Source organism: Mustela lutreola, chromosome 6 (assembly GCF_030435805.1).
Source record: "Mustela lutreola isolate mMusLut2 chromosome 6, mMusLut2.pri, whole genome shotgun sequence".
NCBI classification, from domain to species: Eukaryota; Metazoa; Chordata; class Mammalia; order Carnivora; family Mustelidae; genus Mustela; species Mustela lutreola.
In genome coordinates this window covers 46,468,133-46,488,456 of record NC_081295.1, presented here as the reverse complement: position 1 = coordinate 46,488,456, position 20,324 = coordinate 46,468,133, and the positions used below count along the sequence as shown (strand labels likewise).

General features: G+C 38.1%; 1 protein-coding gene across 12 annotated transcripts in view; it reads left to right on the top strand.

The window, feature by feature from the left end:
- DOP1A (DOP1 leucine zipper like protein A) overlaps window positions 1-20,324 on the top strand; it is a 105,257-nt gene that overhangs the window by 62,564 nt on the left and 22,369 nt on the right. For all 12 annotated transcript variants that reach the window (XM_059177186.1, XM_059177194.1, XM_059177191.1 and 9 more), the window contains 10 exons: window positions 1,020-1,647; window positions 2,308-2,582; window positions 4,227-4,379; window positions 6,176-6,276; window positions 7,796-8,055; window positions 9,702-11,691; window positions 12,885-12,996; window positions 13,099-13,281; window positions 14,778-14,903; window positions 19,556-19,690. In XM_059177186.1, coding sequence (XP_059033169.1) covers window positions 1,020-1,647; window positions 2,308-2,582; window positions 4,227-4,379; window positions 6,176-6,276; window positions 7,796-8,055; window positions 9,702-11,691; window positions 12,885-12,996; window positions 13,099-13,281; window positions 14,778-14,903; window positions 19,556-19,690 — 3,963 coding nt within the window. The remainder of the gene's footprint in view (window positions 1-1,019; window positions 1,648-2,307; window positions 2,583-4,226; window positions 4,380-6,175; window positions 6,277-7,795; window positions 8,056-9,701; window positions 11,692-12,884; window positions 12,997-13,098; window positions 13,282-14,777; window positions 14,904-19,555; window positions 19,691-20,324) is intronic.

Genomic DNA, 20,324 nt, shown 5'->3' with positions numbered 1-20,324 from the left:
CAGTAACCTTCAGCACAGTTCGAAGTGGATGTAGAGGAAGTGTGAAGGAGAGGTGGAGAGGATCCCAAGAATCTCGCCTAGGTTTCTGTCTTCTGATTTGATGGATGGTGGTTGCCATTCACTGAAGCAAGGAGCGCTGGGGGAGACCCAGCTTCCTAGCAGCAGAATATTTAGTTTTTATCTTCAATATGATCACTTTCTAGTTACTAAAAAGTCCTCTTTTGCAAATTTAACTTCTACTCCGGCACAGTCCCAAAACAATTTGTGATATGTACTTTTGTTCCCTTAAACTAAGTCAGAAAATAGGCTTGGTGATTGTACTGCTCCTATCTTTGTGGGAAGGGGATGATGGTTACTGCATTCCAGCCGTACTCTAGCAGCTGGTCTTTCATTAATATTTTAATTGTCTTCCTGTCTTTTCCTTCAGATCACAAACTATTCCTTTCATTCCTAGTACCTAATACAGTGTCTGGCACACAATGTGGGGTCAGTAACTGTTTGTTGAAAGAATGTAAGATTAATGGAACACATTTAAATAGTACTTTATGCAGAAATTTCACATTCTTGGGTTTTGAACAGATGACCTATTAGACTTTATTTCTAGTTTTCGAAATTTTTCATTCCTTGCATTGTTGAGACATTAGGGAAGTGATTTTATGAAGTAGACTGAATATATTGTCAGTCATTTGAAAACAAGGACTATGGATCCTACAGATTTGTGCATATACATATTTTGCCCTCAAGAACCCAGCCTTACTACCCATGTAATAAATAATAAATACTTAGCACTTGATTTTATATTAATATATTCATTAGACCCATACCACTATTTCCTAATGATTATCATAGACATATGAATCGGTGGTAGAAACTATTCTAAGATTCATCTGGATACGGAAGACAAAGTTTTAAATCATCTAATCCAAACTGACTTCTCTTAAAACATGGCCATTTTAAATTTTTAATTTCTAATATACAGACGTAACCACTTAGCCTTTGCTGTTTTTAATATCTATCAGGTCTCGTCAGTTTCTCTTGAAAATCCTACTGAAGTGTTTGAAGATGGAGAAAATCCACCAAGTAGTCGATCATCAGAGAGCGGATTCACTGAGTTTATACAGTATCAGGCAGACCGAAGTGATGACATTGACAGAGACCTGAGTGAGGGGCAGGGGACAGCTGCCATCCCCATTGGCAGTACATCCTCTGAGACAGAAACGGCCTCCACTGTGGGATCTGAAGAAACCATCATCCAGCCCCCTTCCATAGTCACTCAGGGGACAGCACCTCGAAGTGGGAAGACAGCCCAAAAAACTGCAATGCAGTGCTGCTTAGAGTATGTCCAGCAGTTTCTCACCAGACTTATCAACCTCTACATCATTCAGGGTAACACTTTTTCTCAGGCTTTGGCTGCAGAGCATCCAGGGGATCTCAGTCGAGAACGAGAGCAAGGAGAGACTCCCAAATGGGACAGAGATTCGCAGGGAGATGTGAAAGACAGAAACATAAGTAAACAGAAAACATCAAAAGAATACCTATCTGCCTTCCTCTCTGCTTGTCAGCTCTTACTGGAGTGCTCCAGTTTCCCAGTTTACATTGCTGAAGGGAACCATACCTCAGACTTGCATTCTGAAAAATCAGAAACTGGTAAGGTCATCTTGGCTTTATTTAAATATTTTTTATGGCACCTTTTTTTTTTTTTTTTTTTAAGAACTCAGATATTAAAACTGGGACCTTTTTTTTAGCCAGTTTCATAAAGTGTTATTTAATATTTGTAGATTTTTCTAATGAAATATTATCTTTATGGAGAGATATATATTGACATTGGAAAATGTTGTGCTTTTGATGTCTTTCACAGTTTGCATGCAAATGAGTAGAAACTAAGAAGGACATTAACTCCTTTCTCTGGAGAAAAGTAATGCAACTTTCAGATCCATTGGTTTCCTTTATTAAGACTAGTATCATATATGTTTACCATTATTTAATTTTTATATATGTACACGCATAGTGCAATGGGTACTATGAGTGCTACATAATGTGTGTTGATTAATGTACCATTTTTTCAGGACAGAGAAATAGATTCATGATTTGGCATAAGAAAATTACATACTAAAAAAGTTCATGAAATTCTTGTTGCTGTTTTATTTTCTTAAAGCTCCAGTCTAGGTGAGAAACCATGGTTTTACTAACAGATCAAGGCCTGAAGGTAGTAAGAAAAGGTGCTTTGTTTTTTTTTTAAATTAACCTAGAAGTTAGTATGTAAGATTTAGCAGGATGAACCCTGTTGGTTTCTGTCTTTCGTTTCAGACTGGGAGCACGTGCAGCCTCCGCTGTGGCTTCAGACTCTGATGAATGCTTGCAGCCAAGCAAGTGATTTCAGTGTGCAGAGTGTTGCTATTTCATTAGTCATGGACCTGGTGGGACTGACGCAGTCTGTGGCCATGGTCACCGGGGAAAACATCAACAGCGTGGAGCCTGCCCAACCCTTAAGTCCAAACCAAGGAAGGGTAGCAGTGGTTATTAGACCTCCCCTCACTCCGGGCAATCTGCGATACATAGCTGAGAAGACTGAATTTTTCAAGGTAAATTCTAAGAAGTACATACATGACTAAGATGGTACTTGACCTACTTTGCTTAGCTGAGATTTTAAAGATGGTAATCAGGCTTCATTGAATACCTCTTTGTATTATACTGCATAGAAAAAGACCAATACCATGCTCACTCTGTACTGCTTTGCCAATCTTGTCCCCAGTTCTGTGAGAGGGAAGAAGATAAGGATGAGAGGAGATGGAGATTAGGTTAGGGAAGGCAAGTATCAGGGCTCTAAAGCACAGAGGGGATGATTTCAGCTAAAAAAGAAGTAGGATCATTCACACAGTAAAACTTATTTCCATATGTTGTAGTGATGACACTTGTGATTTTCGTAGAGTCAGGTCTCAGCTCTCCTCAATTCCCTGGAAAACTGTCTCTGACTCTGTATTAATTGGTCATCATCTGTGGTGTGTGATGCCATTCAGAAAAAAAAATGCAGTTTTTTTATTTCCATCACAGCAGTACAGATGATACCGTCTACATAGAAAGAACATCAAGTATATTGGATTATATTACATCTTAACTAGGTAGATTATTTTTATCTAAAACAAAATTCTTAATTTCATCTCATTTCATGTCATTGTGCTCTACCAGAGCGATTGTCCTGCTAGGTTGGAGTTGGCATTTTTTTTTTTAAGATTTTATTTATTTATTTGACAGAGAGAGATCACAAGTAGGCAGAGAGGCAGGCAGAGAGAGAGAAGAGGAAGCAGGTTCCCTGCTGAGCGGAGAGCCCGATGCAGGACTCGATCCCAGGACCCCGAGATCATGACCTAAGCCGAAGGCAGCAGCTTAACCCACTGAGCCACCCAGGCGCCCTAGAGTTGGCTTTTTTAACAGTGTTATGGAGGGAAACCCTAAAAATGGTTACATTTTTTATTGATGCTATGGTAGATCATCACCTGTTGTGTTAACACATGTAACTCTGAAATACATACAACTTATTTTGTATGTCTTAAATAATTTGGATATTTGGACTATGAATTAGATTTTATTTTGTAACATATAACCATAAATATTAAACAATATTCAGTGTGGGGTTTGTATCCTCTTAAGAATAATGTATTCTAGCAACACTTTACTAAATGTCACTAAAATAGTGAAATGGGGTCTTCCCTGGGCTCTGGAGAATGTACTTCCATATTTGATGTTTAAAACAAATATTAGGGGCCCTGGGTGGCTCAGTTGGTTAAACAGCTGCCTTTGGCTCAGGTCATAATCTCAGGGTTCTGGGATCAACCAGGTCAGGCTCCCTGCTCCATGGGAAGTCTGCTTCCCCCTCTTGTTCTTCCCCTTTCCCTGCTCATGCTCTCTGTCTCTGTCCCTCCGCCTCTTAAATAAATAAATAAATAAATTTTTAAAGGAAACAGAATAAATATTATTAGGGGGGACCTTAAAAAATAAAAATAATCAGTCAGTTGTTAAAGGTCTATCATAAGAAGTTCTAATGGTCTATATAACCAAAAAGCACATCAAAAGGTACACTTGTAAATATCATCCTAGTGGCATAATGGATATTGAAGACCTTCGAGATCTGGCATTCAGAGGCTTGTTGTACCTAACAGGAAATGCTTGTTAAAGAAGGTTTAATTTATGGTTTCATAACATTGTCACTTTCACATCTTTTTCTATAGCATGTAGCTTTAACATTGTGGGATCAGCTGGGAGATAGGACACCTCAGCACCACCAGAAAAGCGTGGAACTGTTTTATCAATTACATAACTTGGTTCCTTCTTCTAGCATCTGTGAGGATGTTATAAGTCAGCAGCTAACCCACAAAGATAAGGTAAATTCTTTTTTTATCTTGTCCCACCCCACCTGCCCCACTCCCATTATACCAAAAGTTAAATTAAAGAAACTCTATGAAAATTATTGCAGTTAGTATCTGATTAGAGATGACATAAATTCATTCAGAGTGACCTTCATATCTTTAAAACATGTTTGTTCTATCCTTTTTGGAAGAAGGTTCTTTAAAACAGCATCAATATTATGAGAAATCAAATACTGGATTTATTTCTTGGTTCAGGACACAAGTTGTGGATGGCGATGATTGAACTTGTTGCCATTGAACTTGTTGCCGGTCCAAGTTCTTGGATCATTTAAAGAGGAAGCCTTGGTGAAGGAAGTATGGATGTTAATGAATGCATGTGAAATGAAGGAATGTGTGTGTCAAGTGACATTTATAAGCCACAGAATGCTAATATGTGATATATTATTTGCCTTATAATAAATATCCAAAATAAGGATTTTGTATCCTAATGTATACAGAATGATTCAAAGGTCAGTAAAGTAAAACTGATAGAATTCTGGGTGCTCCTAAGAAAAAGCCAGAATTGTCATTTTGGTTGACCTCTTCAGGGCAGTTCAATGAAGTGTGTGGTTCCTGTGCCCGCTCTGTAGGGTTAATCCAGGATTTTATCAAACAGCTTTTAGAAGTGCATCACCCTAATTTTTAAGAACTACAAGTACTAATGAGTTTGAATGGGTCCTAAAAAAAGGCATTGTGTTGAGTAAATGAAGCTTTTGGCAAGGGGAATTGGCAAATGGAGGAGTAAATGAGAGGAGTAAGAAGTTTATTCTATTAAAATTCTCTTTCTATTTTAGCACATTCTTTGAAAATTGTTTAGGAATAAAATGTTTAACAAAGCCTTGCATTTAATTTAATTTGTTTACATTAAATATAAATCTAGGACAAATTATATACCTGAGTTGCTTGTGTAATATTTTATTTTTGAAGAAATGCTAAGTTCTGAATAAAGGTATTATACATCCATGAAAAAAATTACAATACTTTTTTTTTTTTTACATGTTTGTATTAGTTAGTTGATGTACAAACACAGGCTTTATAGGAAAAGCATTATTAGGCCTGAGGAAAAAAAGAGAGCACTTCTCTAACTGATCACAAGCAATTTAGAGAGTTTCAGTCCCTGATGGGGAGGCTTTTACTCAAAAAATTCCACAGGTGCTTGAGGAAAACTAAAAAATCTTGATAACTTCATAATTCCTACCTGATTTAATTCGTGTTCATTATCTAACACCAAAAGCTGCTCCTTCTGAATAATGTATTTTTCCATTGTTCTTTCCATTATTACCATAATGCTTAACGTTTTCAAGGTAATCTCAAAGGGATATAATGTTTTTCTTATGGAAATAATCATTTTTAGGTATTTAAATTTTTGAATCTAATAAACTAGCTTGATAAATATTCACAAATTCATTTGAGATTAATATATAATTTCTGGGAGCAAAAGCACATTGCATAGTGTAATAAAATAAATTCTGACTGCTAAGTATTTATATTAAAGTAAGAGGGAAAGTTCTTATACTGAAGTTCTTTCCATTCCCTGTTTTGCAGTGATCTAGAGACTTGATTACCTAGTCTAAATCTAGTCTATGAGGTAGTATGAGATGATCCTTCAGGTTTAATATTTCTGTGTATATTTAAGTCTTTTTTACATTTCTACTTTCATAAAAACAGTTTATTGTGTTGTGTGTTGAGTAAAATGCAACTTTGATTTACTAAAATCTCTTAATATCTTCAAGGGAGAATAAAATAACTTAATGTCCCATATTCCTCCTCAGAAAGTAAGGATGGAAGCACATGCAAAGTTTGCAGTTCTTTGGCATCTCACAAGGGATCTCCATATAAATAAGTCATCATCTTTTGCACGTTCCTTTGACAGGTTGGTTGCATTTGATGTTGGATTTACAGTAAGGTATCTCAGTGTCTCTTTTCTTGAATCCTCTGCCTCGTTTGGCAGGGGTAGAAAATAGCAATTTACAGATTTTTTAAAGAGAACTTATAAATTATTATTTTTTTAAATCTAAGCTATATTAAAATGAATGGCATGGAGCACCCAGAGACGCTTCCTTTCACTAGGTGATGATTCCTCAAGACCCTGCTGTGTGCCAGGCACCATTCTAAGTGTCAGAGACAGCCCTTGAGTCTCTATTCACAGTCAAGTTTCATTTAAACCGTACATTATGTAACTGTTTCTCTAATCGTTATTTTCAGTCTTCTGCCTGACCTAATAAATCTATAGCTAAAATACTGAGAGACCATAGGGCATCTGGGTGGCTCAGTCATTGTCTGCCTTCAGCTCAGGTCATGATCCCAGGGTCCTGGGATCAAGTCTCACATTGGGCTCCCTGGTCAGCGGGAAGCCTGCTTCTCCCTTTCCCACTCCCCCTGCCTGTGTTCCATGTCCTGCTCTCTGTCTCTCTGTCAAATACATAAATAAAATCTAAAAAAAAAAAAAAAAATACTGAGAGACCACTTATGTGGCTGCCTAAGAGTAGTTTCACTACTCATCTAGATGACTCATCCCCCAAATGTGAGATTTGCATTAACTTCCAAGGAGATGCTATTACACCATAGATTCAGATACTGGCACAGGATAATGGCAGTCTCTCTAGGAGGTCTTCTAAAAGAGGCCACAGATACAACTGTGCTTATAGCCCCAGCTCAGGACCAGATGTGTGTTTTCCTGAACATTACTTTTTTAATAGCATCACCATTTTTAAATGATCTGCTGTTGAACCAGTACAATGAACTAGGTCTTTGGCCTAGGTACTTTACAAATACCATCTCTCATTTGAAGCCTGCCATTTCTCATCATACAAATGAGACACTGAAGGACCAGGGAAATTAAAAATGGCTTGCCCAAAACGACACATAAGGTCGAGTAGATAGCCCACATTTGAATCTTGGGTTTTCTGATTTCAGACCACACCTCCATACCTTTCACAGAAGGTCCTTCCTTGAATTAAGCTCATAGGTTTGACTCTTAAAGAGATTGTGTGCAAAAGAGCATGGGAGCGGTGCTGACTTGCAGGGAGTTCAGTATTTAGTGACATGAATAGGACTATGTTGCTAAAACAAGACAAAGGGTTTTTTTTTTTACCCATTCTTTAGTATTTATCTTATAAGAAAAATATATGCTTGTGAACTTTAAAAAGAAAACGTAAGTATGTAAGAAAAGAGAAAAAGATGATTTTTCTCCTTTCTCATATCCACTGGGACTGTAGGGAATAAGATTATTAAAATGCTGTGGTCCACAGTTACCCTGAAGGATGACTACTTTTTAAAAAGTTAATTCAAAATAACAAAAAACCTATAATAATACTGATTTAAGAAAAACTAGTGTGTGACAGTTCAAGTAGGTGTTTTCTTCTTTGTTTTAATATTGGTATTTATTGTAGGTCGCTGTTCATCATGTTAGATAGCCTGAACAGCCTCGATGGTTCTACCAGCTCCGTGGGACAAGCCTGGCTGAACCAAGTGCTACAAAGACATGATATTGCAAGAGTTTTGGAACCATTACTATTGCTCCTGCTTCATCCCAAAACTCAGAGGGTTTCAGTGCAGCGTGTACAAGCAGAACGCTATTGGAATAAAGCTCCCTATTTCCCCGGAGAAGAGAGTGACAAGCATTTCATGCAGAATTTTGCCTGCAGCAATGGTGAATATCAATGGAAGTAGAACAGCTTTCTTTATTTCTTTAATTAAGTTATGAAAATCAAGGGAGAGGTGAACACGGCGGAGATCAGCAACAGTGAGATGTTCTCCACAAGTGTTCTCGACCATGCCCTGGTGGTGCTCCTGTGGGCCGTGTCGGAATGTACTTCGTCAGTGAGCACCTTAGAGGACTTGGATCTCTCTTATCAGATTACTTTTTCAAGGGAGGAGTCAACCCAGTTCTGGGCAAAGACAGTCTTCAGTTTTGTTGAAGATACCTTTAGAGTTTAATTAGCAATTTTGGTCCTATAAGGCCATGGAGCTACTTCACTGGGAATGTATACTAGGCTTGTAGTGCACACTTAGATTTCATGAGTCATTTTCTTCCTTTCTGAAATGGGAACAGTAGCACCCACCTTTCCAGGCTTCATTGTGGACATCAGATACTGTCCTGTTTGTGACGTGATCGGTGCAGACTGGTATATCATAAGTGTTGAATATTCGCTATCATTACTAGAATTCCACACTTAACAAACTCTCCGATGATGCCATCTATGATACAGTGATAATGGCCCCATAGATTAGATTAGTTTACTATACTTCAGAGACAAAAGATGCTCACATATCTCATTTCTATCTTGACAAATAACCCTGTGAGGTCAGTAATAAAAAGGTCATTTTACTGAGCAGGGAACTGCTGCTGAAAGGGCTGTGGCCGTCTTACCCTCCCATGGCTGCTGAGTGAGGAAGCTGCAACCAAGCCTGTGTGCTAGCTACTTCATCTTTAGTGTTTCTCCAGAGCCTTCTTTCCTTTCTCTGCCTTCCTTTCCACTGCTTCCCCTGAGTCTTCTCAGAGCATGCACTACCCTGTTCATTGCCCCAACTTTCAGCCTCTTTGTGTTAGCATTTTACCCTATCTGCTGAATTCGCACCTTGTCTTGAGATTAGTCTCCTTACCTGTAGGGTCATGATGCTTTCCCTGAGTTTTATAGCACTTGCTTGGTACTACTCATATGGAACTAAGCCTTCTGCTCTTTCTAAAAGGAAGCCGGCAGCCTAGTATACCCCCCCAACAAAGTATAGAAATGAATAAGTGTGTTTGTAATCCCCTACTGAGTTTAAACTCTATAGAGAGCAGTGACGTCTTCTTTCTCACCGCCATTGTCTCTAGGTTTAGGGCCTTATTCATACTAGGTAATTCCTAAATGTTGAATTTTATTGAACTCAAGGAACTACATCTATACATATTATAATCTATGACCAAATTACTTGAATTCTTAGAATTAGCATACCTAACGGGAAGCATCACACGGAGGAAAAAAAACTAAAATTTTGAACTCCAGTAAAAAAGGTACCTTATTTGGGGATGAGGACAAATTTTTATATCTGTTTTAAATATGTTGTTCTGTTGAATTCAGTTGGATTAATCGGCTTTCTAATGTTGTCTTTACTAAATTCTAGTTAATAGTCATCCACATAATTTTCTAACTTAAAGGGTCTAAAAGAGTAATGAGTCAAAATACAATTTTAATAGGAAAATACAAGTCGGTGTTGAAGCTAATGATTAAAAATCTTGAGTACGGTCTACCATTTCAGTTATTTTAATGTGTTTTATCTTTTTTCTTCTTTGCTGTTTTCTTCAAATACCAGTAAGCCAAGTACAACTCCTTGCATCTAAAGGGAATGGTGAAAAGCCACTTACCATGGATGAAATAGAGAACTTTAGTCTCACTGTTAATCCATTGAGTGACAGACTTTCCCTTCTAAGTACCAGCAGTGAGACAATTCCAATGGTTGTATCTGATTTTGATCTTCCAGACCAGCAGATAGAAGTACTTCAGAGTTCTGACTCTGGATGTTCACAGTCCTCTGCTGGGGACAACTTGAGTTATGAAGTCGATCCCGAAAATGTGAATGTTCAAGAAGATTCCCAAATGCCAAATGCGAGCTCCCCAGATGACGATGTTCAGCAGGTAGTGTTTGACCTGATATGTAAAGTTGTAAGTGGCCTCGAAGCAGAATCTGCATCAGTTCCATCTCAGTTAGAAATTGAAGCTCTGCCCCCAAAGCACAGCGATGTTGGTGCTGGCGAAGAGGTGCTCCAGACTGACGATCAGTCTGCTCAGCAGAGCCACAGTGCTTTGCTGAGTAACGACAGTTCTCAGTTTCTCTCTGTGTCAGCTGAGGGAGGCCCTGAGTGCCTGGCAAATGGAATCTCCAGAAATAGTTCCTCCCCTTGTATTTCAGGAACCACACAGATACTCCAGGACTCCAATGTTGCTTCCACAGAGACCAAATCTAGACAGAGGAGTCACAGTAGCATTCAGTTCAGCTTCAAGGAAAAATTATCAGAAAAAGTCCCCGAGAAAGAAACCATCGTTAAGGAGTCCGGTAAACAACCAGGAGCCAAACCTAAAGTAAAACTTGCCAGAAAAAAGGATGATGACAAGAAAAAAACTTCAAATGAAAAACTCAAACAAACCAGTGTGTTCTTCAGCGATGGGCTGGATTTAGAGAACTGGTACAGCTGTGGAGAAGGAGAAATTTCTGAGATTGAGAGTGATATGGGTTCTCCAGGGTCCCGGAAATCTCCCAATTTCAACATCCATCCGCTCTATCAGCATGTGCTTCTGTATCTCCAGTTGTATGATTCATCGAGGACTCTCTATGCTTTTTCTGCCATCAAAGCCATCTTAAAAACTAACCCTGTTACTTTTGTAAATGCCATTTCAACCACTAGTGTAAATAATGCATATACCCCTCAGTTGTCTCTGCTTCAGAACCTCTTGGCCAGACACCGTATTTCTGTTATGGGCAAAGACTTTTATAGTCACATTCCAGTAGACTCAAATCATAACTTCCGGAGTTCTATGTACATAGAAATCCTTATTTCCCTCTGCTTGTATTACATGCGTAGCCATTACCCAACCCACGTCAAGGTCACCACACAGGACTTAATAGGCAATCGAAACATGCAGATGATGAGCATAGAAATTTTGACGCTCCTCTTTACTGAGCTGGCAAAAGTAATAGAAAGCTCAGCAAAGGGTTTCCCAAGTTTTATCTCTGATATGTTATCTAAGTGCAAAGTTCAGAAAGTGATTCTTCACTGCTTGCTGTCATCTATCTTTAGTGCACAGAAATGGCACAGTGAGAAAATGGCAGGTAAGAACATGGTTTCCGTGGAGGAGGGTTTCTCAGAGGACAGCCTTATCAATTTCTCAGAGGATGAATTTGACAACGGCAGCACACTCCAGTCACAGCTTCTTAAAGTGCTTCAGAGGCTCATTGTTCTAGAACACCGGGTAATGACTATCCCCGAAGAGAACGAAACAGGTTTTGATTTTGTCGTCTCTGACCTGGAACACATCAGTCCACATCAGCCCATGACTTCTCTCCAGTATCTTCATGCTCAGCCTATTACGTGTCAAGGCATGTTCCTTTGTGCAGTGATACGAGCTTTGCATCAACACTGTGCTTGTAAGATGCACCCGCAGTGGATTGGTTTAATCACATCTACTCTGCCTTACATGGGAAAAGTTCTACAGAGAGTGGTTGTTTCCGTGACACTGCAGCTCTGCAGGAATTTAGATAATCTAATCCAGCAGTACAAATATGAAACAGGATTATCCGATAGTAGGTAAGATTGATTTTTAACTTTGTCATTGACATTTTTCACATCATGGCAATGTAATTGTCCACAAAGTCAGTTACAATTTGGGTAAATAAATTAGTGGTTATCATTAGGTTACAAGTAGTATGTTGTTTTCACGAAAATGAAACTCCGCTTGAGAAAGTGTATCAATAAAAGAATTCAAGAATGGAAGAAAGGAGTGTGTAACAGACTTTTTTTCTTAGTTGAAATTAATTTTGATGTTCTTCTTGACTGAACTGGTAAGAGTAATGAAAAACCCAGCAAAGGGTTTCCTTAGTTTTATCTGATAAGTTATCTGAGTGGCAAATAATGTCATACTAAAATTATTTTTAGGGGTTGCCTAGGTGGCCCAGTCGGTTAAGCATCTTCTTTCGGCTCAGGTCATGATCCCAGGGTCTGAGGATCGAGCCCCCACGGGCTCCTTGCTCAGCGGAGAGCCTGCTTCTCTCTCTCCCTCTGCCTGCCACTCCCCTGCTTGTGCTCTCTCTCTGTCAAATAAATTTTTAAAAATAATTGTTTTCCCATCCGATTTTATTTCTTGTTTGCAATTTTCATAATTTAGTGGTGAACTCCATCTGTATCTCCATGTTTAATTAGTCTGTCAGAATTTACCCAAATGTTTAATAGACTAGTATATGATTTATTTCCTGTGCAGTCTTCGCTACTACATGTAAAATATGATAAAACTGCCTATATCATTTCATATTGATATGCCTTCTGTTAGAGTTGCTAGAAATTATTGACTACATTTATTTTGTATTGAATTCTTTAGCCAAAAAGAACTCTAGTACAACTCACTTATTTTAGAGATGAGGATATAAAAGCTTCTAATGTATGCTCTTAGTCATTTATTCTTTTTTTTTTTAAGATTTTTATTTATTTATTTGATAGATAGAGATCACAAGTAGGCAGAGAGGCAGGCAGAGAGAGAGGGGGAAGCAGGCTCCCTGCCGAGCAGAGAGCCCGATGTGGGGCTCCATCCCAGGACCCTGAGATCATGACCCGAGCCGAAGGCAGAGGCTCAAACCACTGAGCCACCCAGGCGCCCTTAGTCATTTATTCTTATAATATTTATTGAGCACCTATGATGTGCCTAGAAACTACTGAACATTTACTACTGATAAAAACAAACTTTTCCACAGAACTTGTGTTCAAATGAATGCATTTTTTTTTTTCAGGCCTCTGTGGATGGCATCAATCATTCCACCAGATATGATTCTTACTCTTTTAGAAGGGATCACAGCCATTATCCATTACTGTTTATTGGATCCTACTACTCAGTATCACCAAGTAAGACTGTGCAAATATTTGACTCCTTTAAAAAGACTGAAGTTTAATAAGTACCCATTTGTAAACCTCAGTAAGTGATATGTGTTTTTCCCCCAATTTAAGCTTTTGGTCAACGTAGACCAAAAACACTTGTTTGAAGCCCGCAGTGGAATCCTCTCGATCCTTCATATGATCATGTCCTCTGTGACATTGCTCTGGAGCGTCCTGCATCAGGCTGATTCTTCCGAAAAGATCACTGTTGCTGCCTCTGCCTCAGTTACCACTATTAATCTTGGAGCTACAAAGGTTAGACAATTCACATTTTTCCTCTGGAGCTCAAGAGTTTGTTCAGGGACTTTCCTAAAGATTGTATTCAGAATTTGTGAATAATTTGAGTAATGCTTTTGGCATGCTGCTTGAATGGAGTAATTAATTCTCAAATAATTTTAACTTGTTTCATTTGAGAAATGACGTATCACAGAATTCACCATTTTAACTATATACACTACAATGATTTTTTTTTCCTAGTACATTTCTAGAGTTGTGAAACTGTTACCACAATCTTTGAACATGTCCATCGCCTCAAAAAGATTCCTGGTGCCCGTTTCCAATCACTCCCTGTTCCCCTCACTAAGTTCAGTCAACCACTAATCTGTTTTTTCTACATATACATTTGCTTTTTCTGGACATTTTTAATAAATGGCATCATGTGGTATTTGCTCTTTTGTATCTGGCTTCTTTTATGTGATATATTGTTTTTGAGGTTCATTCATACATATTATAATTTTATTCCTATTCTTTAGGACATCTTAAGTTGACACTTTAATATGCAAAACCCTCCTGGAAAACAATTTAGCAATATGCACAGAGAGCTTTAAAATTCTTGTAGGCTATGACCTAGTAATTTAATTTAGTAATGTATTTTAAGGTAATCAAAATTATACAGAGATACATACCTATCATTATAGCCTTGTGTAGTGGCAAAAAGAGAGCCCCTAAACAGTAAATGTGGAAATGGTTAAATTATACTTTTAATGTTATATTACATAGCTACTAATAATGGTTTTGAAGAAATCTTAGTGGATGGAAAATGTGTAAAACTTTAGTGAAACAAGGACATTACATAATTGAACAGTGTTGTATTTATAATTCTAAAAAAATTATATTCAGAAAAAGAAATTAATGTGGTTAATAGTGATTATATTGGCATAATGTGATTAATGGTTGAGTGTTTAAATTTTTTTCTTACACTCTGACATCTTCCAAATTTTCTACTTTAGAGGAAAATTCTATCTGAAAGCATGTTATACAACATCAAGTTGTTGAATTGATAGCTCCTCAGTTACCTTAATCTTACTCTTAGACCTGACTCCCTAGATCTGGGAGTAATGGGAGCACAACTGAAATTGGGGTAAGAGGAAGGTTGGAAACTGTTCCAAAATTTTATTTAAGTACTTATGTTTAGATTAAACTATGCTTTTCCTTTGTATAATTTCACTTAAATATTCCTTTTTAAAGCAATCTACTAATGCAATTGGACTTCATATATGCTGTTTTCCTGCTGTGTTATACAGAATCTTGCAATTGGCTGGTTGACAGTTGTTGTTTTATAGGTTTTTTTTTTTCTTTCCTAGTTAAAATAACCGTGATTGCCTCCCTTAACACTTCTTCTACTGTTACTTAGGTGGCAAAACATGAAAGCACTATATAATATTTCCCAAAAAACCCAAAAACCAAAAGTACAGTCTATTTATTATTGTTTCATAATTTTTATCACTTGTGGTTTATTTAAATTGTTTTAGAACTTGAGACAACAGATCCTTGAATTATTGGGCCCCATTTCAATGAATCATGGTGTTCACTTTATGGCTGCTATTGCATTTGTATGGAATGAAAGAAGACAGAACAAAACCACCACCAGGACCAAGGTATATGTTTAACCATTTGGTACTTTTGTTGTTTCATTTGATAAGCATTTGGTGAGTACATGCGAATTTTCAACTCTCCTTCAGTTATAGTGGGGCTGGAATGGAATGGGAAATAGAAAAGCAATAGTTTTTTTACAGGTGGATGGAAAATGTATAAACTTAGATAATGTTAAACTTAGGTAATGGTGTATTTATTGCCCAAATGTCTTAAATAAGCATGAAAAGCATCATTTTATGCAAAAAAATAAGAAATTAGTATGATATTAACTATATTTGAAGTAGGAACGTTAACATGGTACAGAGTATTTTTTTTTTTAATATTAGTTATTCAGGACACAAAGCAAGGATATGGAGAGTTTTCATCTTGACTAGATTTTCATTTTTTTTCATTTTTTTTTAAAGATTTTATTTATTTATTTGACAGACACAGATCACAAGTAGGCAGAGAGGGTTGGGGGGGAAGCAGGCTCCCCATGGAGCAGAGAGCCCGATGGAGGGCTTGATCCCAGGACCCTGAGATCATGACCTGAGCCGAAGGCAGAGGCCTTAACCCACTGAGCCATCCAGGCGCCGCTTGACTCGATTTTCATTAAGACACAATAGCTTAAGTATTTTCTTTTCTTTTTTTTTAATTTAATTTTTTAATTTTTTATAAACATAGATTTTTATCCCCAGGGGTACAGGTCTTTGAATCGCCAGGTTTACACACTTCACAGCACTCACCAAAGCACATACCCTCCCCAATGTCCATAACCCCACCCCCCTTCTCCCAACCCCCCTCCCCCCAGCAACCCTCAGTTTGTTTTGTGAGATTAAGAGTCACTTATGGTTTGTCTCCCTCCCAATCCCATCTTCTTTCATTTATTCTTCTCCTACCCCCTTAACCCCCCATGTTGCATCTCCACTTCCTCATATCAGGGAGATCATATGATAGTTGTCTTTCTCTGCTTGACTTACTTCACTAAGCATGATACGCTCTAGTTCCATCCATGTTGTCGCAAATGGCAAGATTTTATTTCTTTTGATGGCTGCATAGTATTCTATTGTGTATATATACCACATCTTCTTTATCCATTCATCTGTTGATGGACATCTAGGTTCTTTCCATAGTTTGGCTATTGTGGACATTGCTACTATAAGCATTCGGGTGCACATACCCCTTTGGATCACTACGTTTGTATCTTTAGGGTAAATACCCAGTAGTGCAATTGCTGGGTCATAGGGCAGTTCTATTTTCAACATTTTGAGGAACCTCCATGCTGTTTTCCAGAGAGGTTGCACCAGCTTGCATTCCCACCAACAGTGTAGGAGGGTTCCCCTCTCTCCGCATCCTCACCAGCATCTGTCATTTCCTGACTTGTTGATTTTAGCCATTCTGACTGGTGTGAGGTGATATCTCATTGTGGTTTTGATTTGTATTTCCCTGATGCCGAGTGATATGGAGCACTTTTTCATGTGTCTGTTGGCCATCTGGATGTCTTCTTCGCAGAAATGTCTGTTCATGTCCTCTGCCCATTTCTTGATTGGATTATTTGTTCTTTGGGTGTCGAGTTTGCTAAGTTCTTTATATATTTTGGACACTAGTCTTTTATCTGATATGTCATTTGCAAATATCTTCTCCCATCCTGTCAGTTGTCTTTTGATTTTGTTAACTGTTTCCTTTGCTGTGCAAAAGCTTTTGATCTTGATGAAATCCCAATAGTTCATTTTTGCCCTTGCTTCCCTTGCCTTGGGCGATGTTTCTAGGAAGATGTTGCTGCGGCTGAGGTCGAAGAGGTTGCTGCCTGTGTTCTCTTCAAGGATTTTGATGGATTCCTTTCTCACATTGAGGTCCTTCATCCATTTTGAGTCTATTTTTGTGTGTGGTGTAAGGAAATGGTCCAATTTCATTTTTCTGCATATGGCTGTCCAATTTTCCCAACACCATTTATTAAAGAGGCTGTCTTTTTTCCATTGGACATTCTTTCCTGCTTTGTCGGAGATTAGTTGACCATAGAGTTGACCATACTGGAAGCTGTATGGCCCTTAGGTAGGAATTTGAGGACTGGCTGCTGGGAAAATGACCTGATCAAGAAAAAAAGACCTATAGCTACTAAAGTTTTTGAGGCTGCTAACAAAACACTAGGCTGCAGTCACGAGACAGGGAGGCCTCCCTACCCGCCAGTCTTGCACACAAATGCTTGACTTCTCATCACTTTTTAATTTCTTTTCCAAAGGTAATTAATAGCAGAGTTGTTAAGAGCACAGACTTTGAAACCAGCTCCCTGGGTTTCAAATCATTACTTTACTGACTAACTCTCTGACCCTAGGGTAGAAATACTACTTCCTGGGGTTGTGAGAATTAGAAGAATTCTAATTCTCACACAACACCTGGCACTTAATAAGCACCCTGTAAATATTAGCCATATTATTATTCCTGACATTTAAATATGAATAAAAAGCCAAGGATTACCAACCACATGAAGAAACCCTCTACTATTGATTGACAGTCACCAAAACAACTAGATAAAGTCAAAAGAAACAATGCAGGTAACAGAATAATATGTAAGTAATAACAGTAATGCATTTCCAAGAGGTGAAGCTGTATTGCATCCATGATGTAAGAAGATTCTAAGAAAGACCTTAGCAAAAATTAAAATTTTTCTTGGATATAAAATTTTTTTATAGCAGAAACCAAACTAAATCAGTACAAATGTCAGAAGAGAAAGTAGATAAATACCAGAAATAAAAACTTAGAGAAATGGGAAGTAGGGGAAAGGAGATCAGAAAATTAGGAGAGCAATACTGGAGGGTCAATCTTTTTTGTACAAAGAAAGAACAGAAGAAATGAAGGGAAAAAATATTAACGAAATAGTACAAGAAAATTATCCAGAAATGAAGGAAATGAGTTTCCACAGACACTATGAAAAGAGAGCTACACAAATATTAGCATGCAGTTTCAGAATGCTGGAGATCAAAGATCTGAAAATCTTCCTGAGAGAAAATACTGTTCCTATTCAGTGGACTAATGATAAGACTTATCGAAAGCAGTGCTAGAAATTGTGATGGGAAAATAAGTTTCAACCTGTAATGCTATATCCAGTCAAACTGTCACTCAAGGCGTTTTGAACCATGCAATATCTAACTTCTAAAAAGGCATTACCAACAGTTCACCCTTTCTCAGCCACTAGAAGATGCATCTCCATGAGAGGAGGAATAAACTAAGAAGGAAGAAGACATGGGATCCAAAGATTAGGGGTTTGGACACAGAAGACAAGGAATGGGAATCTCTAGGCTGATGGTCACAGAAAAGATATCAAGATGTTACTTTTTAGTAAGCCCAGGGTAGAGCAGAAAGACCTCTAACAGATGTCTCAAGGGAAAAAAAAAAAGCAGGAGGAAAAGGTAGAAGATTAATTACCTAATATATTTGAATATGTAATGAGAGGTTTGCAGTTGGAGTATTTGGGGATGAATTTGTGATAGAGATGGAAAAAATACATAAAGCTATGTATAACTCGGAAAAACAAAAAGTAAAAGAAATGTAATGACAGTATAATACACAGTACAACCGTAAATAGTTATATGAATATTAGATATTGATTTAAATAAAATTATATCTATGTGGGGAGGTTAGGGGAAAAGTGTAAGGGAGCTAAATTTTTGTCTTCTGAGGTGGGAAGTCAGTAGGAAATTTAAAATAAAAGTCATGAGGGGTTCCTGGGTGGCTCAGTGGGTTAAAGCCTCTGCCTTCGGCTCAGGTCATGATCTCAAGGTCCTGGAATCAAGCCCCACATGGGGCTCTCTGCTCAGCAGGGAGCCTGCCTCCCCCTCTCTCTCTGTCTGCTTCTCTGCCTATTTGTGATCTCTATCAAATAAATAAATAAAATCTTTAAAAAAAAAAAAGTCATGAAATAGGAAAAAATAGCTATGTATATTACTCAAATAATAGAAGAGAGCTAAGAGTTGAGCAGGGTTGCTTTCGGATGTGAGATAGAGGATAGGACACTGCTATCTTTTCTTGTAAGGCTTATTATTACCCTATTTGATTTTTTGAAATGTTGTATATGCATTGTATTGGTAAACATATATATATATATATATATATATATATATATATATATATACTTACTTATTTATTCATTTTTTTAAGATTTTTATTTATTTACTTATTTGACAGATCACAAGTAGGCAGAGAGAGAGAGGAGGAAGCAGGCTCCCTGCTGAGCAGAAAGCCCGATGCGGGGCTCAATCCCAGGACCCTGAGACCATGACCTGAGCCGAAAGCAGAGGCTTTAACCCACTGAGCCACCCAGGCACCCTATTTATTCATTTTTACCTAAGATAGTCCAGAGACTTGCAAAGTCTTATATTAAGAGCCCATGAGGGACGCCTGGGTGGCTCAGTTGGTTGAACGACTGCCTTCGGCTCAGATCATGATCCTGGAGTCCCGGGATCGAGTCCTGCATTGGACTCCCAGCTCCATGGGGAGTCTGCTTCTCTCTCTGACCTTCTCCTCGTTCATGCTCTCTCTCACTGTCTCTCTCTCAAGTAAATAAATAAAATCTTTAAAAAAAAAAAAAGCCCATGAAATAGTCTCTTAATTCTGTGACTTCTGTTAAAAGACTTATGTACCCCCCTACATACAGAAATACAATGTTGTGTTTATCCAGGTCATTCCTGCAGCCAGTGAAGAACAGCTTTTACTAGTAGAACTGGTTCGCTCCATCAGTGTTATGAGAGCAGAAACCGTTATGCAGACTGTGAAAGAAGTTTTAAAGCAGCCCCCGGCCATAGCCAAGGACAAGGTAAGAAGAGCTTTTCTTTGCCTTTATTGACAATTCTCTTTCAGAAATTATGCTGGTAGGTAAGGTATTTTTTTGTGCAGTAATGTCCTTTCACAGATTGGGGAGAGGAAATCATGTTGACCTCATAATCAAAACATTTGTCAAGGGCACCTGGGTGACTCAGTGGGTTAAGCCTCTGCCTTCGGCTCAGGTCATGATCTCAGGGTTCTGGTATAGAGCCCCGCATCAGGCTCTCTGTTCGACAGGGAGCCTGCTTCCCCACTCTCTCTCCGCCTACCTCTCTGCCTACTTGTGATCTCTGTCAAATCAATAAATAAAATCTTTTAAAAAAAAATTTATCAGCACCTGCAGGGACTGCTGTTGTCATCATCCCTGTAGCTGGTGAGGTTAGATCTCTTATGTAAACCTCTAAGGCAATTCAGATTTGTATAACTGAATTCGTAGGGGTGGTTTTTCTGGTCATTTAAGGGGGAACACATAAGCCAGATCACAAGGTCAGGTGACCTCAATTGTTGCCTTACTACTTTTTTTTTTAATAGCTTCTTCATTGCTTTCTCTTTGGAATGAATATCAAATGTTTGGCCATAACCTTAGTTCTAGTCAGAGTCATTTTTTGACCACATACACACCTATG